The sequence below is a fragment of the Tasmannia lanceolata genome, unplaced genomic scaffold (genome assembly GCF_043159265.1).
Source record: "Tasmannia lanceolata isolate RefF3 unplaced genomic scaffold, GAP_Taslan_0.1 ptg000020l, whole genome shotgun sequence".
NCBI classification, from domain to species: domain Eukaryota; kingdom Viridiplantae; phylum Streptophyta; class Magnoliopsida; order Canellales; family Winteraceae; genus Tasmannia; species Tasmannia lanceolata.
The window spans coordinates 2,535,760-2,557,254 of NW_027518697.1; the positions used below are offsets into that span (position 1 = coordinate 2,535,760).

The 21,495-nt window shown below is 38.5% G+C and overlaps 2 protein-coding genes across 2 annotated transcripts; both read right to left on the bottom strand.

Annotated features, from left to right (window-relative positions):
- Positions 1-6,337: 6,337 nt before the first annotated feature.
- LOC143854823 (uncharacterized) lies at positions 6,338-7,995 on the bottom strand. The gene is made up of 2 exons (XM_077364927.1): positions 7,874-7,995; positions 6,338-6,967 (listed from the first exon to the last, which is right to left on the bottom strand). The coding sequence occupies exons 1-2, from the start codon at positions 7,993-7,995 to the stop codon at positions 6,628-6,630; spliced, it is 462 nt and encodes a 153-aa protein (XP_077221042.1). The 3' UTR covers positions 6,338-6,627.
- A 5,596-nt stretch (positions 7,996-13,591) lies between these two features.
- LOC143854664 (homeobox-leucine zipper protein ROC2-like) lies at positions 13,592-18,419 on the bottom strand. The gene is made up of 5 exons (XM_077364739.1): positions 18,301-18,419; positions 18,013-18,163; positions 15,143-15,353; positions 14,559-14,676; positions 13,592-14,373 (listed from the first exon to the last, which is right to left on the bottom strand). The coding sequence occupies exons 2-5, from the start codon at positions 18,017-18,019 to the stop codon at positions 14,227-14,229; spliced, it is 483 nt and encodes a 160-aa protein (XP_077220854.1). The 5' UTR covers positions 18,020-18,163; positions 18,301-18,419; the 3' UTR covers positions 13,592-14,226.
- Positions 18,420-21,495: the final 3,076 nt, after the last annotated feature.

Sequence of the window (21,495 nt, forward strand, 5' to 3'; positions counted from 1 at the left end):
TGCATGTGTATGTCCACCAGAACTTAGACACCCATTAGATATGTCACTCATAACCTAACTTTGCTTATGTGACACATTCTTTTCATTTCATTTTGAGTGTGCTCATTCTTTATTCTCAGGAAATGCATGCTTAGGTAGACGATTCCTGAGAATTGTTCCTATTTAATATGATTTTCGCCCGAAACTCTTCGAGGTTAATAATAAATGGCATAAGAGACCAAGTGCTTGCACTCGGACGAATTGGGGGTGCTCTCAGACCTTCTCCATTCGTAATCAGGCACGAACCCATATATATTTCTGGTTATCCATGGTATACAGAGCATATTTTTGTTTAAAGGATCCATGGCCGTATATCGTGGATGGCGACTCTGAGTTTGTTTAGATACGTTTCGAATCCGGACTTGTTCCCGAATCGAGAGGTATCTCTTTTATATCGCCACTCGTGCTATGCTATGAGGGTGGCAACCGTTTCGAGAGTTCCTTGGTAGAGCTCTCATTCACACGTGGATGATCCAAGAGGCCACTGGGGGCTCGTTCCCTCACCTCTCTCCCGGATCGGGGTCCACAGTGGGTGATCTTAAACCGTGAAAATCATCTTTTAAGGTGATTGAGTACAACCGGTATGCAAGAAATAAATTAAATTAGGGTTTTGCCTGGTACAAATATCACATTCACATGAAAATTAGAATAGTTTGATCCAAATACAAGTAAAAACTAACAAAAATCTAATAAATCAAAACTATAAATATGTTAAAATTAAACGAGATATTAAAATGGTGAACAACCAAACTGCCGAATTATAAACACCAACACAGGATTCTCTGCTTGCAGAGCTCGAAGGCGCTAACAAGGGACTACATCGTGTAACCTAGCATTAGCATCCCTTATATAGGAAAAATTATGGTTTTCCCAAACCTTTTTAAAGCCAAAATTTATTAATAAGATAAGAAAAGATGAATACACCGAGTGTTGACAGAGAGCCCTTAACACCTGCCGTTTTTCAGTGGGAATAAAAAATTTAAATGTAAAATACCTTTTTTAGGAAATTAACCAGTCGTAGTATAAAAGATAACTTTATTTATGAAAATATTTTTTACAATGTGGAGTATTACTTAAAAGTAAAAGAACAACCACCCAGCTGTAGAGAGAATTTATGGACTTCATATGAGCAAGATGCGAATTGAAAAAATAGATACCACCCGATAGCTTGGGAAGACATCTGTACACCAAGTTCGGAAGGGGCTGGGGATCCAAAGGCTAATTGATAGCAATAAAGCCACCCAGCTAAAGTTCTTTTGGCACATCATCAGTGATAGGGATTGACAATGAAATGATTAGATTCAAAAGAAATAGTTAATTAATTGGACACAAAAAAGACATTTACTTTTGGAAGTAGTCGTGGCACCTAGACCCCCCTCCCAATCGAACAAATGAACAAATATACAACTGACAATGACATCTCTTGCTGGATTTGGAGGTCCCTTGTAACGACCCAGATTTTTACTGCACGGATCGTTACGGGCAAAAAACATATTTATTCCTGTAATTACGCAGCGGAAGGTTAAAGTACATCATGAATTTACAAAAAATCCCAACTATGACATATTTAAAACCTTTTACATTTGTGGAGATTGACTAGTTTCATCATTTCCGTATTTCCTCAAATTGCTTTCACACTTCTCATAACTAAGGTTCATCATTGACAAATACTCCCGCATCCAGATTTTCAAATCCTTGTGGGAAAAAGTGGGTTATGAGAGCATGTATATAGAAGCTTCGACAAGTAGCTGAAATCAATAATAAGAGACAGTTCTATAACAATATGCAGTATTTTGTATATAACATAATGTGAATTTAAAACTAATAATAATAGGATTTTTTTTATAGAAACAATTTAACCAGATGGTAAAACAAACCATTTAAAGCCCAATAGTTTCCAACTGTTTCTATTTCTGAAGTTTTCTGTAACGATCTGTCTCACCCTCGTATTGTCCGCTTTGGACTTGGCTCTCTTCCGCTTTTGGGTAAGTCGACGGCTCAGAGGTACAAACATGTCACACGAGAGAGATTATCGCATATTTACCTCTTCCATTTCTTTCATTTCTCATTTTCATTCAAACTTTTCATGCATATGAAATCCAACATTTCATTTCATTTTTCAGAATGAAACATATTTCATCATTTTGAAACAAATATGATTTGATGTTTTCCAAATGTAAACAATGAATATTTGAAGTAAAACGGATAAGAAATATCTGAATAAAACAACATACAATCATATCCCCATCACTTTCATTGAGAAAAGATACCAGTCGAGTCTGGCTATTACCTGCCTTATCCAACCTGAGAAGTGGAAATTTGAAGATGGTTGACCTTGAAGATGACAAAGATCAGGGAGAAGTGATTCTCCTAGCCTTTTCCTTCTTCTCCCTCTCTTCCTCCATTTTCTTTCTCTTTCTTCCTTTTCTCTTCCTGACTGCTCTATTTATAGGAAAAACTGAGGGGAATAGTAACATGTGAATAGTTTTTATTAACAATAACTGTTATTTTTACCGGGTATTACATTGGGTGGATTATAATAGTCCACATCGGAAGCTGAGAGAGAAAGTTCCTGGGTTATATGTGTAGACGCGTTTTAAAACTGGGGAGGGTTGCGGCCTAGGACGGGACAATATCTACACGGTCGCGTTGGGGCGTTACTGATATGGTATCAAAGCCGTACCTCCTCTAGTACGATGTGCCAACGAGGACGTTGGGCCCTTTAAGGGGGGTGGATTATAATAGTCCCACATCGGAAGCGGAGAGAGAAAGTTCCTGGGTTATATGTGTAGACGCGTTTTAAAACCGAGGAGGGCTGCGGCCTAGAACTGGATAATATCTACACGGTCGCGTTGGGGCGTTACATCCCTTATCTGAAGATTCACATTTAGATGCAAACCACACAAATACCTTCTAAATGATAAAAGGTGGATCCGTACCACAATAACTAGAAGAGGGCAATCAGCAATGTCCATTAGGATGGCTTTCTTGGTCTCTATTCACCATATTTGGTTAGAAAGAAATGAACAAAGATTTGAGGGCAGCTCAAGGCCTAAGAGAAACTTTCTCTTGATCATCCTTTCCAACTGACAAGACTGATTTTGTCATTTGAAGCTAAGGAACAAGCTCACTAAAAGGAATATATATTGAGACTGCTACTTCACTTGGTTGCCCATTCACACAAAAACAAGATGAAGAGAGGTACTGCAATGGGAAGAAACCGAAAAGAGGAAGCTTAAAGCTCAACACCGATGAATAATTGGTTGTTGAAGGTTCAACAATTGGGGGCCTAATTAGGGATGATAAGGGTCACATAAGCTTCATCTTTTTCCTAAACGTTCCTATAGGAGAGATAGACATATTGGAAATTCACGCAAACTACGAAAGGTTATATCTAGCAAAAAGGAAAGAGATCAATGAAATATGGATTGAGTTGGACTCATAGATTGTTGTCAATGTTATAAATGAAACTCTTAGCTGCTCATGGCATCTAAGACCGATGCTTGCAAAGATTAAAAGAAACTCTCCTCTCATTCATGTCCCGGCTAATTGCGATAGAGTGTATGCCCTAAAAGCCAGTGCAACTTGTATTAAACTTTTAATAAATGAATATATTGATTGTTTCATGACATCTTTTGGGTGAATTTTGGAGTATGTGAGATGCTTCTTGACATATGTTTATCCTTAGGTAGCATCGTAGGATAGGCCATGCACTGAATGGAATGGGTGTGATGATTGGATCACGCACTGAACTGATCACTTAATGGGATAACCTGTGGACAAGGATTTGATAAGGTTGTTCCATCTCATAGGACCTTTTTAACCTCCTCTGACGATTTCTCCGTCAAGATCATCGGAGAGCGTAGTTGAGGGACCGGAGCGCCACCACTCGGATCGCCGGAGTTTGCCAGAATTTCATCAAACCAAGTTCCAAATTATTTTCTATTTTAATTTCCTAGCATAGTTTAGCTTAAAATTAGGGAGAAATCTAGGGAATTAGGGTTTCCGACCCTAATTCTCAAGGCTCTTCCCCAATTTTAGTAGATCTAAGTTGGGGTTTCTATATTTTTACTAATATTTTTCCTTAGATCAGTCTCTAATTTCAAATTGCTAGTGAAATCTAATGTTGGATCTTGAGAATTGTTGCATTGCAATTTGAAACTTCTAAGAGATCCAGTAGGTAATTCAATAGTAATTAGGTTTAATAACCCCTAATATCACTATTAGCAGTTGGATCTCAAAAATCTCAGAGAATTACGAAGAATTCTCAAGAAGCTTGAAATGTATGAATTTGTATCAGAATGTACGAATTTCATTTGTAAAAATTTGAGTTTCCCTTGAATTTGATCGTATGTTTTCAAAACATGCAAACAAATCCATATTTATACGATCGTACAAATTTTCTAGAGAATTTGATTTTTAAAATTTTCAGAATTAACTTGAAATTTCTGGACTTTTCAACTGAGATTTCCAAAATAGGCAAATTTAATTCTTAAGACCAGGATCCCCTGGGCATAGATGGTGCTTAATAACTTCCATCCATATAACCTAGCAAGACCTACTGTGTTGGTTTTATCTAAGCAGTCAATTAAGTGTCATATGCCCATTCCTAGGTAGTGACTCTCAAATCCTTATTAGACCTGGTTCTGATAAGGGCTTTGGATTGATTCTTTTAAAGTTTTCTAAAGAATTTTAGGACTTTCAAGTCATTTTCAAAGGATTTTAAAAATTACAACACAGTAGACCAGATCTGTGGGGGTCTGGGAGCTCTACACTATTATGTATAAATAATAGTAAACTAGGACGAAATTATCATTAGTTGTAGAAGTAATAACTATTGTATTAATGCCCGAGTCTTGTGAATAAGGAACTATAATTCCAACTAGGTATAAATAAAAGTCAAACAATTATCAATAGACAGAGTCAAATGTAACGTAATTTTGGATTTATGAAATGATAGAGGTACTATAATGAGAGTTTTTATATGGTGGCCGACCGTCCAACGTAAAGGGCAGAGAGAGGTAAAGGGCAGAGAGAGAGAGAGAGAGAGAGAGAGAGAACTATCCCCCTTGATTTTTTATCTAGGTCAAACCTCATTTTTTGACTTTTAGGTTGATAAAAAATCAACGGGGTGGATATTTTCTCTCTCCGCCCTTTACATATAAACCGCGGCCACCATATAATTTCTCCTATAATGAAACATTACTTATAAAAGGATTAGACAGATTGGACACTTTGATTTTATTTTTTTATAAAAGGATTAGACAGATAGGACACTCTGATTTTATCCTTTCCTTAAGTGATGAAGCTTTTAAATTAAATAGAAAAGAAAAGCTAGAGCTCGGACAGGGCGGGTAATGACTAAAAGTCGTAGGCCATGACTTGTAGGTCTTTGTGTAAGAAGACCTTCTCTGTCTACTTCCAACATTCTTAGAATTTGAATAGTTGGGGCTTAATTACCGTCTAGATCGCAGAGGACTAACGTTGGATAAGTAGGTTTCCAAGAACATTAGCGAATGAGTTTGGATTATGACTCCAAAATTGATTATTGGGGTGAAAAATAGGTTTAATTCTGAGGGCAATAATCAGTTTTGAACTCACAGTAAGTACTCAAAATCCAAAACAAACTGGGCCTGAGGGTTCTTGTAGGATAAGAGCACCAAAAATCAGCAATTTACCTTTTTTCTTGGCAAAACGCTAAACAGGGGTTGGTAAGATCATCCGATCAAGGTGTCGTCAACTGTGTTTGCATTTGGGTAAAATGATCTAATCCCACCCCATGAACGACATAAAAGTGGTGCCAAATAAGTGTCTTTTAGGAAAGAAAGAGATAGCTGTTGCGAACATCCTAACGCCAGAGCGTCTTCTACAGCCAGCAGAGAGGGAGCATTTCTGTACTTTGGAAAAGGTATCCCAAAAACTTAATGTAAAAAACTCAATCTGTCTTGTTGTTTGGGAAAAGTTGAGAATGAAAAGCTCCCCCAATCCCAAGCTGACTAAGTTTAAAGGACGTCTACAGAGAATCAACAAATTTTGACTAAGAAACTTCCTTGGATGTTGAGGAAAATGGTATTGCCACTCCTAAAATTCATGTTTCCTAATTTCCCACCACTTCATCTGCCTTCACCTCTTCCCAAAGACACAACTTGTGCACTGTTTAATACGAGATTTTATATGGTGTAAGCCCCTACAGTCCAGTATTTTTTCTAAAAGTACTGTACGGACCATCTATGAAAGTAAAGGGAGATACGGAATCATGTATGAGAGATCAACCCCTTTGATCAGTTGATGAAGCACATTAGGGAGGATAGTAGAGTATTTATTTGTTTATTTACTTTTGCTTCTTAGAGAGAGTACAATTTGTTCTAATGAATAAAAAAGATACAGTTACTGAAGGCACAGTTACAATGTGACATAGCAGTGAACTTACTGTCTAAATAAGAAGGATGACAAGGCACTGGTTCTGCACTTTTAGCCACTTGCACATGAAAATTCCAAAACTTTTCTACCTTCTGCTACTGCCTCACCAAATCATAGGTCACTTGAACAGAGTATTAGCAATCAGCAGATTTTCTTAAAGCTCTTCCATCAAGATTGATAGACATCGGAAAGTTGAAGACCAACACTAGCAGCAGATTTCCTTAGGGTCTTCTTCACTACATTTGATCTATCCACGGCTATGTTGTAAGAGAAGAGAAGGTCCTGGTGATGATGAACACTGGTGAGCAGAAGAGTGTAATCTCGCGCAAGCTTTATCTTGTGTTGAATGGCTGCAGTATTTGACAGATTAAGGTTCTTTCGGAACTCTTGGGCTATGAAATCTCCAAAGTGCCTTTTGTTGTCTTCCTTGCCGATGTGTTTCCCAACAGCTTTGAGAAGGTTGCGATAAAACTTTGCAGCTTGCATGATTCCAGAGCTTATTTCTTGTTATTCTGAAGTTAAGATTTGGGGAAGACCCTGTAAAATATAACAGAGAAAAGACCAGCAAGCCTTTTTTTAAAACTCCCAAAAAAGAAAAAAAAAATAGTGAGGGCAGAATGATCAAATTGAGTGGCTTTTGAACAATCATTGACCCAGAGACTTAAACTTTCCATGTCTATGAGCTACCCATCAAATTTCTACCATCATAGACCCTCAGAGGATCAGATGATGAGAAGCCAAGATCAAGTTTATGTTATCCCAGCATGCAAATCTCACCGCTTCTAATTAATAGGCAATTTTCTCAAAGTAAAGGGTCATATATTTTTTTAGTCAAGTGCTGATCAATGACTTTAAAATTTTTTAAAACCATACCTTCTTTATGAAGGTGAGGAACCAGGAGCGTAGAACATCTGATCATGGTGGGAGTGGAGGGCCAAACAATTTTTTGTTATTTTTTATGAACATAACAACAATTTATTACAAGAAACTGAAAAGTAGATTACGAAGGCAAATCATTGGACAACAGAGGACCACAATACTTATGAGAATTAGCCACTACTGATTTGGCTAGCCTGTCAGCAAGATCATTTGCACTACTCGAATATGAGAAAAATTATCTTCATCCCTCTTCGATATCACAAATATTATCAATATATCTAATAAGACTCTGTGGACCCAAACTAGTTTCATGCACACAAGAAATCACACTGGAAGAATCTCCTCCACCTCAAGACGATCACTCATATGATCACAAAAAAAAAGTGCAGCCCAAAGTGGAGAGCCCTAACCTCCGCCTCTAAGGAACCGGCATGACCACTTAGAACCGAGGAAAAAACGGCTTGGTTGTTGTTGTTCCTAAAACTCCATCTAATCCCGCCGATCCGTTGCCAAGAGAACAACAGTCAAAATTTACCTTGATTGTGCGAGGGGAGGGCACAACATAGCCAAATGCTTCTCCTTAGGTAGCCTTCCCGTTAAAATGTCTTTCAAATTCCTACAGATGAGATCGATCAAGTATCCCATGAATTCTTCCATATTAAAGGCCCAACAAGCCAAAGTAAATTTAATTCCCCAAGACAGAGAATAACATCTATCATCAAAAGTATGGCAGTTCCTTTACCCCATATTTCCATCACGTCAAAAGAAACCATCACCCAAAAGAACCCATCCTAGCAATGCTCCAACTTTCCGTAAGGCTGGAAACAAAATCCAGGAAAAAAATAAAAATCCAACCAACTCCAAACCAACCAGATGCCCAGTGCCAAATTGCCATGGCCGTTTTACAATGAATAAAGAAGTGATCAATTGTTTGTTCCTCTTCTAAGCACATGGGAAATATGTTCGACATTTGGAATTACACCTCTTTAGCCAGTCCACTGTATTAATCTTCTTAAGCATAGTGGTCTGGCAAAAAGCCTGAATTTTTCGTTGGACAGAATCCAACCAAATCTTCTTCCAAGGAAAGGTTATGCCCTTGAGGTAGTGAGCCACCTGAAGTGGCAGCTAGACAAAAACATGCTCCTAGGATTAGGAGCCTAAACCCCTTTCGATCTGCCAAAATCTAAGATATAAAACAGTCCTCAAGGATACAAAGAAAGTTAATCAAACAACCAAGTTCATGGTCCTTTAGGTTTCTAAAAAATATTCATCCCCAAACCACTCTCCCTCCCAGCCTCTCAATGCAATAAAACCACTTACATTTTTATCTATAAAAACCTAAAGAGCCAAGTATATGCTCAGGACAACAGGCATTCAACTGACCCTGTATCAAGCCAAATCCCAACCTTTTCACATCCCCTACTCAAAGCCTAATCCGTTGAATCAAGTTTTCAAAAATTGGATAAATGAACTTCCAAGCTCCCGAATCTCAACATCTACTTAATCTACCAATGACACACCCATCCCTTCCCTTCCCATACCCTTAATAAATCTCCGTCACAATGCTTCCCCTTTCCTCTCCAAAGCGCTAAAGACATTTTCCCAAAAGGGCTTTGTTTCTATCCATGAGATTCCAATACCCAATCCTCCATCCTTCTTAGGTAAGCAAACCATCTCCCACTTTACCAAATATTTTAGACTTTTCCCTTATTCCTTCTCCTCCTTCCTATCCCAAATAAAATTCCGTTGTAACTTCTCCATCCTTTTTGCCATCTCAACGTGAATTTTGAACGATGAGATGAAATAAATAGGAAGATTGGGCAATGCCTTCTTAAGAGTGATGCGCCAACCAAAAGTAGGAAATGATTTCTTCCAATTGCCAGCTTCTTCTCCATTCTATCAAAGATCTTATTCCATAATGACATTGGATTGGTCAAGCAAATGATATCCTTGTACAAGTAATTCATCTACCCAATGACATGAGGCCTATGAGTGAAGCAACAATCACACTCTCAAGAGTGGGCGATCCATTCCTCTTCCTTCAATGGCGGGCTAGTAGATCTCTTGATACTATGATATTGAGGCCCAGGAGTGAGGCAATGAACACACTCGAGGGTGACTGAAGCATCCATCTTCCATAAACAGAGGTTTAGCAGAAGCATAGTTACCAGGGTGGGAAACGAAACAAGAAACGGAAACGGGAAACACATGAAAAACAATAAAGGGGGAACGGGAAACGAGAAACAATAGAAAATCGTACGAGAAATGTCTTAGGAAATGATGTGTTTTTTCCAAAATGATTTCCGTAAGGAATTCATTTTGGAATCAGACTTCTCTGTGATTTATTAATATGAATGAAGGAAATCAAGAGAGGAAGGAAGGAGTACAAGATACCTGTCAACTCAGACGTATCAAATACAAGATACTGCAAGATCAAGAGAGTGCAAAAGACAGGTCCAAAACAAAGGTGACAGGAAGGGTAAAAACCAAAGGCGGGTCAGATAGAAGAACTACTGGGCATGGAATCAAATTGACTCTTCAAACAAACAAACAAACAAAAAACTCAGTCCTTTCGCTATCTACTAAACCGTAAACAGTTACAGATGCAATCAAAGAATTCAATCATTAGAATCAAAAGGAAGGAAATTATTTTAAGGTTTGAAACTACTGTTTACAGAAAAGAAAAAACATAATCCCGGAAAGAATGAGTAAAAATTGACTGGAATCGAGGCAAAGGAAAACAATAACCCAAAAAGAAAAAATACCAATGCGACAATAGAAAAAGCAATACCTCAACCCCACCAAAGATCTTCTAAAACCAGTCAATATTACAGAGAAGGTCGACAAAACATTAATTCATTGAGAGAAAAAAGAAAATTCACCAATCGAAGCAGAAATCTGAAACCATTAGCAAATCAGCCCAAAAATCCAGTTTCAGATCAGCATACATAAAAACAAAGGGAGAGAACCAAAGCATTCCAAAATACTCATTTATAATATTGTAAAATGGACAAACAAGACATCCAAAATAAATTGTGTGTACTATGTGGCATTGTCGCCAATCCCGTCATCAGGAGGTCATCAAATCAAATCACATCTAGAACTATCTAATCCTTCAAATACCACCATCAGCGAGAGGAAGGAAGTTTCCTTACTTAAATAACTAATTTATCTTATTCAAAAACCCAGAATAACCCAACATCCATCAAAGATACAAACAAGCCACAAAAAGACAACACAAACCCTAGAGAAAAAACTAAACAGTAACTAAGTCCGTCAAATCTCATCAAATTCCCAAATTATGCCCAAAACAATTTGGTTAGACCTCAAAAACAAGCAGTATTTTGAACTGGATGTATTTAACACAACTGTTTCTGAAATGAAAAAATAACCCTAAATATTAACCATCTATCTTCAAAGTTCAGATCATCGAATAAGAATCAGTAAAAATGTTGGAGAATTTGAGGGTTCTTGTTGGTGGTGAGAAAACAGAAATGTGTTGCTTCAAGGCGTGATATCACTTTCCTTAAGACCAGATTCGCCCCCACTTAGAAATGTGCAAAGGGGATCCGCGAATTGCCTCCAAGATACAATGAAGCCAAGTAGGAAAATCCTACTTATGTTTGATGACGCCTCGCACTAGCGGAATCAAACCCAAAATGTCCTTCAGAAATTTAACAAAAGAAAATCCTACTTATGTTTGATGACGCCTCGCACTAGCGGAATCAAACCCAAAAATGCCCTTCAGAAATTTAACAAAAGAAAACAGCATGTAGAAACACTAGGGGAATTTGTACGAATGTTGAAGAGTGTTTAGAATCAGTCATAAGTGTGTTTAGAATCAGTCATATGTAGAAACACTTGGGGAATTTGTAAGAATGTGGAAGTGTGTTTAGAATCAGTTAGATGCTCTTTTTATAGAGCTTCTAGTGACTTTTCAATGTGAAGTGCAAAGTGCACCTTAAAAAGCGCCACTATGCGCCCTATTGCCCACGCCGCGTGCGTGCGTGGCACCGTCCCGCGGGTCCACTCATGGGTTCAACCCAATGGGCAACCAAACAAGTAATAGAGAAGGGTAATGCTTTATAAGCCCTTCTCTTTCTTTTCTCTCGTTCTGGACTATCTTTCCAACTACACTTCTTTATTTTTTTGTAAAAAGCAAATCTTTCCAAAAAAACATTTTTTTTCCCAAACACTCTTGAGAAAACATTTTCCAAAATACTTAACTATCCCAAAAAATCAAGATTTTGAAAATCCAAAATCACAAACAAAAAATCGATCGCATCTTTTTATAAAAGTATCACATTTTTTGCATAGAATCATTTACCAATTTACTTCCAATTTCCAACTCGGAAGCTCATAAATCAGCTTAAATCGTTGAAGACAATTCAAACAGGAAGCAATTCAAACCAAAACCCTAAAAATCAGCTATAAATTTTCAGATCATCAAACAGGAAGCAATTCAAAGACAATCGCCTGTTCTATAAAATTTCGCAAACATATGGACACGACTAATTTTCAATTCCAGCTTTAAAGCTTCTAAATTTAACCTAAACTCTGTCCAAAGCATGTCATTCCCAAACGAGTGAAAGAAGAACCCGAAAAATTAATTACCTCTCTCTAGATCATCGAACAAAAACCAACAAATATGCCACCAAATTCTCGACAAGTCGCAAATTTATGCTTAGAACCATTGATTGAACCTAAAAACAGAAAATGAATGTCCATTTCATGACTCAGAAGCATACAAATCAACTGAAATCCTTCGAATAGATGAGATTACAAAACGAGAAGAGAAAGAGCTCTCAATACCAAAAATCCATCTCCAGATAATCGAAAATGGAAGCAAAAATATAACGGCGTACTGACAACCTGCATTCGTTATTATGCTTCTTTCTTCGTTGCCATGAATCGCTATTAAAACCCTAGAAAACACGGAGATCTGCCTCTGAAACTAAGATATCTAAAAAGCCCTGGCCCCTCACATGTTTTATATCGCATTCACCAGATTTTCTATATTTATGGGCTCAGCCCTGTGTGTGAGCGTGTCAGATTCCGGACAATGAGACAAAGAGACTCCGGCACAGGAGACCTGGCATACTATGGACCATAATAATTCGCACCCCCTGTAGGATAATTCGGACCCCTTGAACTAGAAAAATATCATTTCCCCACAAAATGTAAAGGTAAAGAAATATGGGCCCGTTTGGATGCATGGAAGATTTTGATTTGGATTTCCCACATTTGTAGCCCTTTTTCCATTGTAATTTGGATCCGATCAAATTCTTGGATTTCCAATTCAGCAACTGGCAGTGAAAAAAATCAAATTTCCAAATAAGCTGTGCAAATAAGAAATTGGAAATCCACAGATCTGCCAGTTTCCTTTTGTATTCAAAACTCAATTCCAAATCCAAATACAATATATGAGGTATCCAAACGGGCTATGGATTTGGTAGCGTCCACACATGCAACAGATCATCCGCAAAATGCCATCCGCGATGGACCCTAGCAAATCCCAAGAAATAATAAATGAAGTGATCCAATGGAGTATCTCTTGCCGCTGGTTTTTGCAAAGGCACCCTTCACTATGGAATTTCTCTTGCAATAAGCGGATGTTTGGCATGAAAAGATATTCCAATCAATATTAGTTGAGCCAATTGTGAGAGATGGCCTGCGAGGGAGACTTGAGAGGGAAGAATGAAGAATCCTTGGAAAACGTCTAGAAAACCACTCATGCTCTCTTCGTATTCTCTCCACTTATGCTCTCTCAAATCTCTTCACTTCTTCTCAACTCCTTCGCAATTAGGCCCACACCATATTCTCGGATCGGGTGGATGGATCCTTGATCTCGGGATCCTCGATCTCTTTCCATCGCCCAAGGCGGTCAACTAATAGTGAGGCCGAATGGCTGATCGAATAGCCAGGGAGGGAGTATCAAGGGTGGTTTTGGAAACTATCAATTTCCTACCTCCTTAATAGTTATTAGTATTGTATTCTTTGTATTTATTCTTTCTTGGTTGTTTTGTTCATGATCATCTCAATCTCTGGGGTGCTCCCCGGGTTTTCTTTCCTTCTTTGAATTCCTCCCTTGGTGAGAGCTTTTTGTAGTGTGTTTGATCTTTTCTCCCTTTGTTTCTGTTTTGTATCTGATGACCTTGACCGCAAGGGTGCTCCCCGTGTTCTTTTCTCTATTAATTTAATTCTTTTTCATTTAAAAAAAAAAAAAAAAAAACTCAAAGAGAAAAACAGCAAGTGAAGGAAAGTCATTAAACGGATCACTCAAATTTAAAACAGTAAAATGGATGATACTCATTTAACCAATAACTCAAAAAGGACCAGAACTATTATCAATCATTAAACCTAATAACAGCCCTAAGAAGTCTCTGGCGGACCATTGGATTTAGCGCTACATGGCATAGTCGGACAACCCAAGAGAGGGCCCACCATTGATTCTCAACCCTCAGATGTTGCTCATCAAACTACATCTCGCCGAGCGAGGAGTGGCCCCGGAAAGTGGGGACATGAGGTGTTACTGAAAGTTTCCTTGTAAGCCAAGTTCTCCAGCCTGACTTAACTGCCCTAAGAAGTCTCTGGCGGACCATTGGATTGAGCGCTACATGGCATAGTTGGACAACCCAAGAGAGGGCCCACCATTGATTCTCAACCCTCAGATGTTCCTCATCAAACTACATCTCGCCGAGCGAGGAGTGGCCCCGCAAAGTTGGGACATGAGGTGTTACTGAAAGCTTCCTTGTAAGCCAAGTTCTCCAGCCTGAGTTAACAGCCCTAAGAAGTCTCTGGCTGACCATTGGATTGAGCGCTACATGGCATAGTCGGACAACCCAAGAGAGGGCCCACCATTGATTCTCAACCCTCAGATGTTCCTCATCAAAGTACATCTCGCCGAGCGAGGAGTGGCCCCGCAAAGTTGGGACATGAGGTGTTACTGAAAGCTTCCTTGTAAGCCAAGTTCTCCAGCCTGAGTTTTTCGTTTTCTGCCCTTAAATTTGAGATCTCATGGCGCTCGCATTTGGCCTGGGAGTCAAGTTTAAAAAGAATAGCTAAAGTTAGCAAAACATGGTAATTAAAGATTACCTAAAATGGCTAAGACTAGAATAATATTTAGCAGATATTTCTCATAAAGTAAAGAACTCAAATCCAAAGTATAACATACTATTTTATACTATAAAAAGGTGTCAGCCCATGCAGATACATTTTACCTTCACTTGGGTGCGCTTGTTTTGGAACCAGTACTTGACTTGCAGAGGCTCTAACCCTAGTTGACGGCTCAACTCTTTCCTTTGTCCGTCATTCGGAAGTTGGCATTCTTTGAAAAAACTGAACACCACCATAAATAAAATAAAACATTAAACCCTTCGAATCGAGGTAGTAACGAAAGTAAATCTACATCCACAACATATATCGGACCATTGGGAATCCATTGTTTTCCCCCTTTTCCCTAGTTCTTGTATCTAGGGCTAGTTTGAAGAATTTGGATTGCATGGGATCCTTTGTTTCTCCCCTTTTCTTTTAGATAAGGTCTCTAGGGATAGGGAGTTTGAAGAATTTGGATCGCATGGGATCCTTTGTTTCTCCCCTTTTCTTTTAGATAAGGTCTCTAGGGATAGGGGTGGTGCATTGTGCTCTTGATTGCAATATATTTTTTTATATTAATTCATTGGTAGGGGTAATTTACTAGTAGGGGTCCTGCTTAACCCTAGCTTATGGATAAAAAAAAGTAATAGAAGTAATTTAGATGGTTTTTTTTAATATTGAAAAGATAATATTGGTTTTTCAAGCTTACTCCTCCATCACTTGGATTTGATCTTGAGTGTGTCGCTTCTTTGGCAGTGGCTGATTGATATCTTGATCATTGTCGGACGCCCCTTTGAGGTCGTTGCTTTCCGATCTGCCATCGAAATCTTCATCTCTGGTCCTTCTCCTTTCACTTTGAGAAGGTTGGTTCATCTCGAAAAGGTGTGGTTCGGCTCTCATCCTGTTTGACTTGTACATACCTACAGATCCTTAAGATTCAGATTCCATGTTTTTTTATACTATCTATAGAATTCATGTTAACTACTCATTGAATGAGAACAGAGGATCCAATTAATGAAAACCAATGTCTTGAGGGCAAACAAAATAACTCACTCTCACTAAATAACTCTCTCTAACCAATTTCTTAAACAAACAAAAAGAAAAGAAAAGGCAAGGCTGATCAATTAAAAAGGGGGGGGGGGGAGAAAATAACTCTCTCCCTCTCTCTCTCTCTCTCTCTCTCTCAGAAGACATTCCAGCGTTTCCCGAATTTCAAGATAGATTGTTCCCTTAATGGCTTAATACTTGACTGAACATAGAAAAATGCCATCGCCAACAGAACAAATATAATAGAAAACAATGAAATAAGGGCCATTCGTTATTTCTAATTGGATTTCCATCTGCATGATTAATCTTCATCATATTAATCTTCATCTGTATTTATGGTTAAAGAAAAATGCATGACCCGCTGAGTGAGACCCGGTGACCCACCAAATCCATTGGTGGCCATTCCGTTCCCCCCCATCATGCATGTCCATATCATGCATTCTTCTTTAAAACCCTAAAACAAATATCTGCTTATTTTCTTTCTTATTTAGAAAGCTTTTTTCACCCTCAACGTGCCAACCAACAACAAGAAAACGAAAAACAAAAATAAAATAAAACTGGCAAGAGTTGACGAGAAAACCACGTGAAAAAAGCTAAAACAAAAACAGAATAAATCCACAAGGATTTAGGAGAATACTTTCTCTCTTTTTCTCCTTTCTATTTCTCTCTCAGATGTGTTTTTGAGGCTACTGAAGAGCTTGATCGAGAGGTTTTTTTTTGTGGGTTTTTTTAGGGTGGTGAGAGAGTGAAGATATGGTAAGAGGGGAGAAAGGGAAAGAAAATGAAAGCTTGTGAGAGCGAAATGAGGAAGGAGCGAAGAGAGCAAGTGGAGGAGTAATTGCAGTGAAAAGAGAGAGGGGTGGACTCGCATTTATAAAGAAAAAAATGAAAGTTAAAAGTTGTGGGTAGAATTTTGGCATTTCACTAAAATTTGAATTTAGATGGAAACTTTGGAGTGAACGATGGGCCCACACTCTATTTTTAAAAGATGCCCAATACTATGTTTATAAAGCAAATTTTACAACTTGAGCTGTAGCATCATTGAACTGTTACCATTGAAGATAAGAACAAGCACAGTTAAATAAGGAAACTGGTATGATATCTTTGTTGTCCTATTCAACAAAGCCAGAAACACTCCCCCCATGAATTCTCAAAATAAATTACCCTTAAGACCACGCGGACCCCGCTTTATACACTTTTCACTATTCTCCTCCGTCCACACCCCCTTGTTTCTTGCCTAAAAGATCGCTTATTCCCAAATCAACAGTTTGGTCCATATCCCAGCCCAAACAAGCCGGATACGCTATCCTCTATCCCCTCCCGACAAACCCTATTTCTAATGACATTTTTATGTCTTAATACTCTTCATTGTTTTCCCTAATTCTTTCTAACAAAATAATAAAGGGTGATTCTTCAAGTCAGATAATTGACCTTTTAATAAATCAAAGTATAGTGAATAGTGTTTAATAAAAGGATAATGCAGTTTGCTCACCAGACCAATTAATCCCCACCGTTGATTTGGTGGGGCCGACCCGAACTAGTTTGGGACAAAGGCTTAGTTGAGTTGAGCTGTGTTGATTTGGTAGGACATGGCCCAAAACCTCAAGGAAATTTGGTGATCTTAGTCGTCCAAGTGATGACCTTCGTTCAAAGGAATGGTAAAGAAAAATGATAGCCATGGCAATTGAATCAGGGTAAAGTCTTTCTCTCGCAAACCATTCTCTCGCGAACCATGATAGCATTTTCCTGGACGAATTATTAAACAAACCATCTTTCAGTTAAAACTTCTCTAAGTCATCTCACGAGAAATAAAAATATATAATACGAATAAAAAAAAAGCGATTGATATTCGCACTACCATGTCCGACCCACTCCGCAGGGCCTACCGCTTGGAGATGCTGAATTGTCTACTTAGGGAGAGGGAGAATCCACATATATAGCCCAGAAATCTTTTCTCCTTTTCCGATGTGAGATCTTACGAGTTAAGTTCGCCCCATTATCAAAACATGGTAGTGCGAATGTCAATAGCCTAGACACAACAACATACTTAATAAAAGGAAAGATCACTAAGAATACCAACTATGGCTAAAAATTGCAAATATGGTGTCTTTTTTTTTCAAAAAATGGTGGCGAGAAATTACCGATATTATGATATGATTAGTGAAATTTGCACATGATCAAGGGATTCTGCATAAGCATTACGATGTCTAGCCCTATTTTATTCTTCTGGTTAGGCATAATATTTTATTGATTGTATTAATCAATGATGCAGGATTAAAATGTCTAACCCTAATTTCTCTGTTCGAACGGATCATTTCGTCCTTCATCGTATCATCACCAAGGAAATCAAATATCTATCGATTTATAATATGACAATATGTATTGGACCATATTTGCCAAATCTCCAAAAAATTTCACCGGAAGATAATGGTAGATCTTCAAATCATTTGCTTTCGATTCCACAGCTATGAATATATTAATTATATATTAATCTACAACAAACAAGGTAGGAATCCATCGGTGAAAGAGTACCATTCATATGATCTCATCTCGGCCAATGATGGAAAGAATATCGCGTAATCTAGGAGCTTGGCTTAAGACGTGGGTGATCTTAAACCCCGAAAATCATCCTTTAAGGTGATTGAGTGCAAATGCTATGCAAGAAATAAGATTAGGGTTTTGCCTGGTACAAATATCACATTCACAAGAAAATTAGATTAGTTTGATCCAAATAAAAGGAAAAACTAACAAAAATCTAATAAATCAAAACTATAAATATGTTAAAATTAAAATAGATATTAAAATGGTGAACAAGCAAACCGCCGAATTGTAAACACCACCACAGGATGCTCTGCTTGTAGAACTTGGAGGCGCTGACAAGGGACTACATCGTTTAACCTAGCATTAGCATCCCTTATATAGGAAAAATTAGGGTTTTCCCAAACCTATTTTAAGGCAAAATTTATTAATAAGATAAGAAAAGATGAATACAACGAGTGTTGTCAGAGAGCTCCTGACACCTGCCATTTTCCAGTGGGAATAAAAAAATTTAAACGTAAAATACCATTTTTAGGAAATTAATGAGTCGTCATATAAAAGGTAAATTTGTTAATTAACTTTTGAAAATATTGTTTACAATGTACTTAAAAGTAAAAGTAAAGCCGACCGGCTATAGAGAGAATATTTAGGGACTTCATATGGGCAGGATGCAAATTGAAAGCAAATACCACCCGATAGCTTGAGAAGATGTCTGCAGGCAAAAGTCAAAAGGGGGACTAGGGATCAGGAAGCTAAGTGATATCAATAAAGCTGTTGAGCTAAAGCTCTTTTGGCACATCATTAGTAATATGGATTCACCCTGGAATGATTGAATTCAAAAAGAAATATCTAAGGGGGTTGGGAATATATGGCTCATCAAAACGCTCTCCAAGCTCTCCTAGGCCTTCAGAACCATCCTCCGTCCAAGAACACTGTTTGTTACTTAATTGGAGACGAAAAAGGCATTGACTTTTGGAAGTAGTCGTGGCACCCAAACGGCCCCCTAATCCAACAAGTCAACAGAGATATAGCTGAAAATGACATCTCTCACATCAACAACGAAGATCCGCTAGTAGAGGATGGCAAATGGGATTCTCTCCTAATGCCATAATGTAAAAAATCTTCCGGGTTCCATTCAGTTGCAATCCTCGTATAGGAAACCCTTGGAATTAACGTGGCGAAAAGAAAACCCGAAGGAGAAGAAAAGGAAGTGAAAGATAAACAAGTCCATTCAATGGCAAAATAAGAGGAAAAGAAAGATGAATGGAAAGTGGGACAGATGGTTAGGTCAAATCCAGAGACTTCTTGCCAAGAACAGGCACCAGGGTGAAAATCATCTAGCTTTACATCTATGCCACAAGTGATTAGATTTAGTGTATAAACCATAATAACGAAACTCCATTTAGATAAATAGGCTCAGGTGGAGGAGTTGATTGAGAGAGGTTTGAAGCTAGAATATGAACTTTGAGCAACCAAGCCTCTAAAGACAAAGGTCATGTAGTTAAGGGCTACAGCTCAAGTCTAAGAAAGGCAAGAAAGGGAGGGCCAAGCGAGTGAGGGGCGGAGGGCAGATGAATTGGAGGCGAGAGAGAGAGAGAGAGAGGCTTTTCATTAATTTTTCGCTCGGGAAAGTTGAAAATAGCAAGGTGACACGTCAACTGGTAGGGAAATTTGAAGGATTCTACCATGAGGCTTTGATGCTAATCGAACACTTGTTCAAATGTGGTTTTACAGAAAAGATACTAGGTCTCCTTTCTTAGATCTTCAATATTTTGTTCGTCTTCATGCTCTTCTTCATCTTCTTCATGTTTGTCACCAACGACTAGATTTGTAGTATGCCGACCACTTTTGAGACACTCGTTGGATTTGTAACCCGATTTGTTGCCACTACTCGAATTGCGACTCGTACGGATCACCCCGTGGAACTGGAGGAGTTAATGCCCAAGTTAATGGAATATCTCCACATCATCCTCCTCATGTCGGGAATGCTTGGGCAAACTTGCTTACCCCAACAGGAAGATCCAAAACCGCCTTCTCTTTTGCCTTGGAATCATCATCTGCGGTGTTTTACCATGGTTTGACTCATGTAAAAATCCCTTTGGGCCGAACGGTTGATCATGGTCTCAACTTGTTCCGCCATCTTTACCGCTTCAAACATCATCAAAATCGGGTAGAGAGCGATTTGATCATAGATTGCCTAATGAAGACCTCATTTGTAGCGTGCCACTCGTTGTGCCTCGGTCTTCGAAATATCGTTTCTGGACGATAGCCTGTAGAACTCTTCTGTATAATCTCGCACTGATCTACTACGTTGACGACAATTTTGGTACTATTGAAAAAGTACCTGATCATAATCAATGGGAAGAAATCTCTCATGAAGGATTTGACGCATCTGTGCCCATGCCCAGATTGGTCACTTTCCCATCCTTGTACGAGAGAATTGTAGTTGTTCCCACCATGCCGAAGCGCCTCCCTTTAGCTTGATGGACACGAGTTTTATCTTTTTCTCCTCGGAAACTTCAAGTAATCAAAAAATCTCTCCACTGCCGCAAGCCAATCAAGAAAATCTTCGATGTGGAGCTGACCATTAAACTCGGACAAATCCACCTTAATACAATAATCGCGATCACGAGCCATGGCTTTGTAGAACGTGATCACGGGATACCTCGGATGGATGATGTCTTCGAATTCCTCCTCACTAGAGTAATCATCGTTGGGAAAATACATAACTCTATGGTCCGTGCGTGGAACTCGTGGTAGAGCTTTAACGTGCCTTCACCAATCATTGCCATCGACATGGGGTTGCTCGCGCTCAATAGGATTCAACGGTGCCAATTGCTCCGCTATTTGATTAACGATAGACTGTAGAGAATTGAACATCTCCACCGTCATTCTCGTTATTCATGGGAGGGCATGTATGGAACATAGCAGGGCTCTGATACAACCTGGCGTAGCCAGAAGCGCAAAGAACGAGTCTGGGGTTGATTATTGTCGACCTCCGATCGGATATACGTTCGAATCCACGAAGAACAAATAAAATACCACTTTCTCTCTAGGAATAAAGACGAAAAAAGTTCTTTATTTCATAAAAGTATGAACCGTGTTTTTACATTGTCGACGACTACTTATAGGAAATAACTCCTACCATGCTTAGAGTTTAAAAGAAAAGGTAACAATCTAAAATACAAAAGGCAACATGCAAAAGGGAAAAAGGAAACGAACCTTGTTCAGCTACCCTACTGCTACTAATAACAAAAAAAAAAGGACACTTAGCTAATTACAGACACAATGGGTTGTAGGACTTGAATTAGAAGCAAGCTAAAAGAAAGAAGAAAAGCAACAAGGAAAGCGGGCCATGTGGAGATGTGGCCATGTCATTCTTCTACCAAAAGTTTAACTTTTTAGTAGAATTTGGTTGGAAGATAAGTAGAGGGAACATTAGTCCCACATGAGCGCCAAGTGTGGAAAAAAACAATA

Bases quoted from the DNA above. Each gene is read 5' to 3' on its own strand.
- LOC143854823 (XM_077364927.1), bottom strand. From the start codon at position 7,995: ATGGAAGAATTCATGGGATACTTGATCGATCTCATCTGTAGGAATTTG. The intron at 6,968-7,873 runs GTAAATTTTGAC...AACTTCAGAATA, and splicing joins CCTCCCCTCGCACAATCAAG to ACAAGAAATAAGCTCTGGAA.
- LOC143854664 (XM_077364739.1), bottom strand. The intron at 14,677-15,142 runs GTAAGCTTGAAA...GGTGGTGTTCAG, and splicing joins CAAATCCAAGTGATGGAGGA to TTTTTTCAAAGAATGCCAAC. The intron at 14,374-14,558 runs GTAAAATGTATC...CTTGACTCCCAG, and splicing joins ACAAGCGCACCCAAGTGAAG to GCCAAATGCGAGCGCCATGA.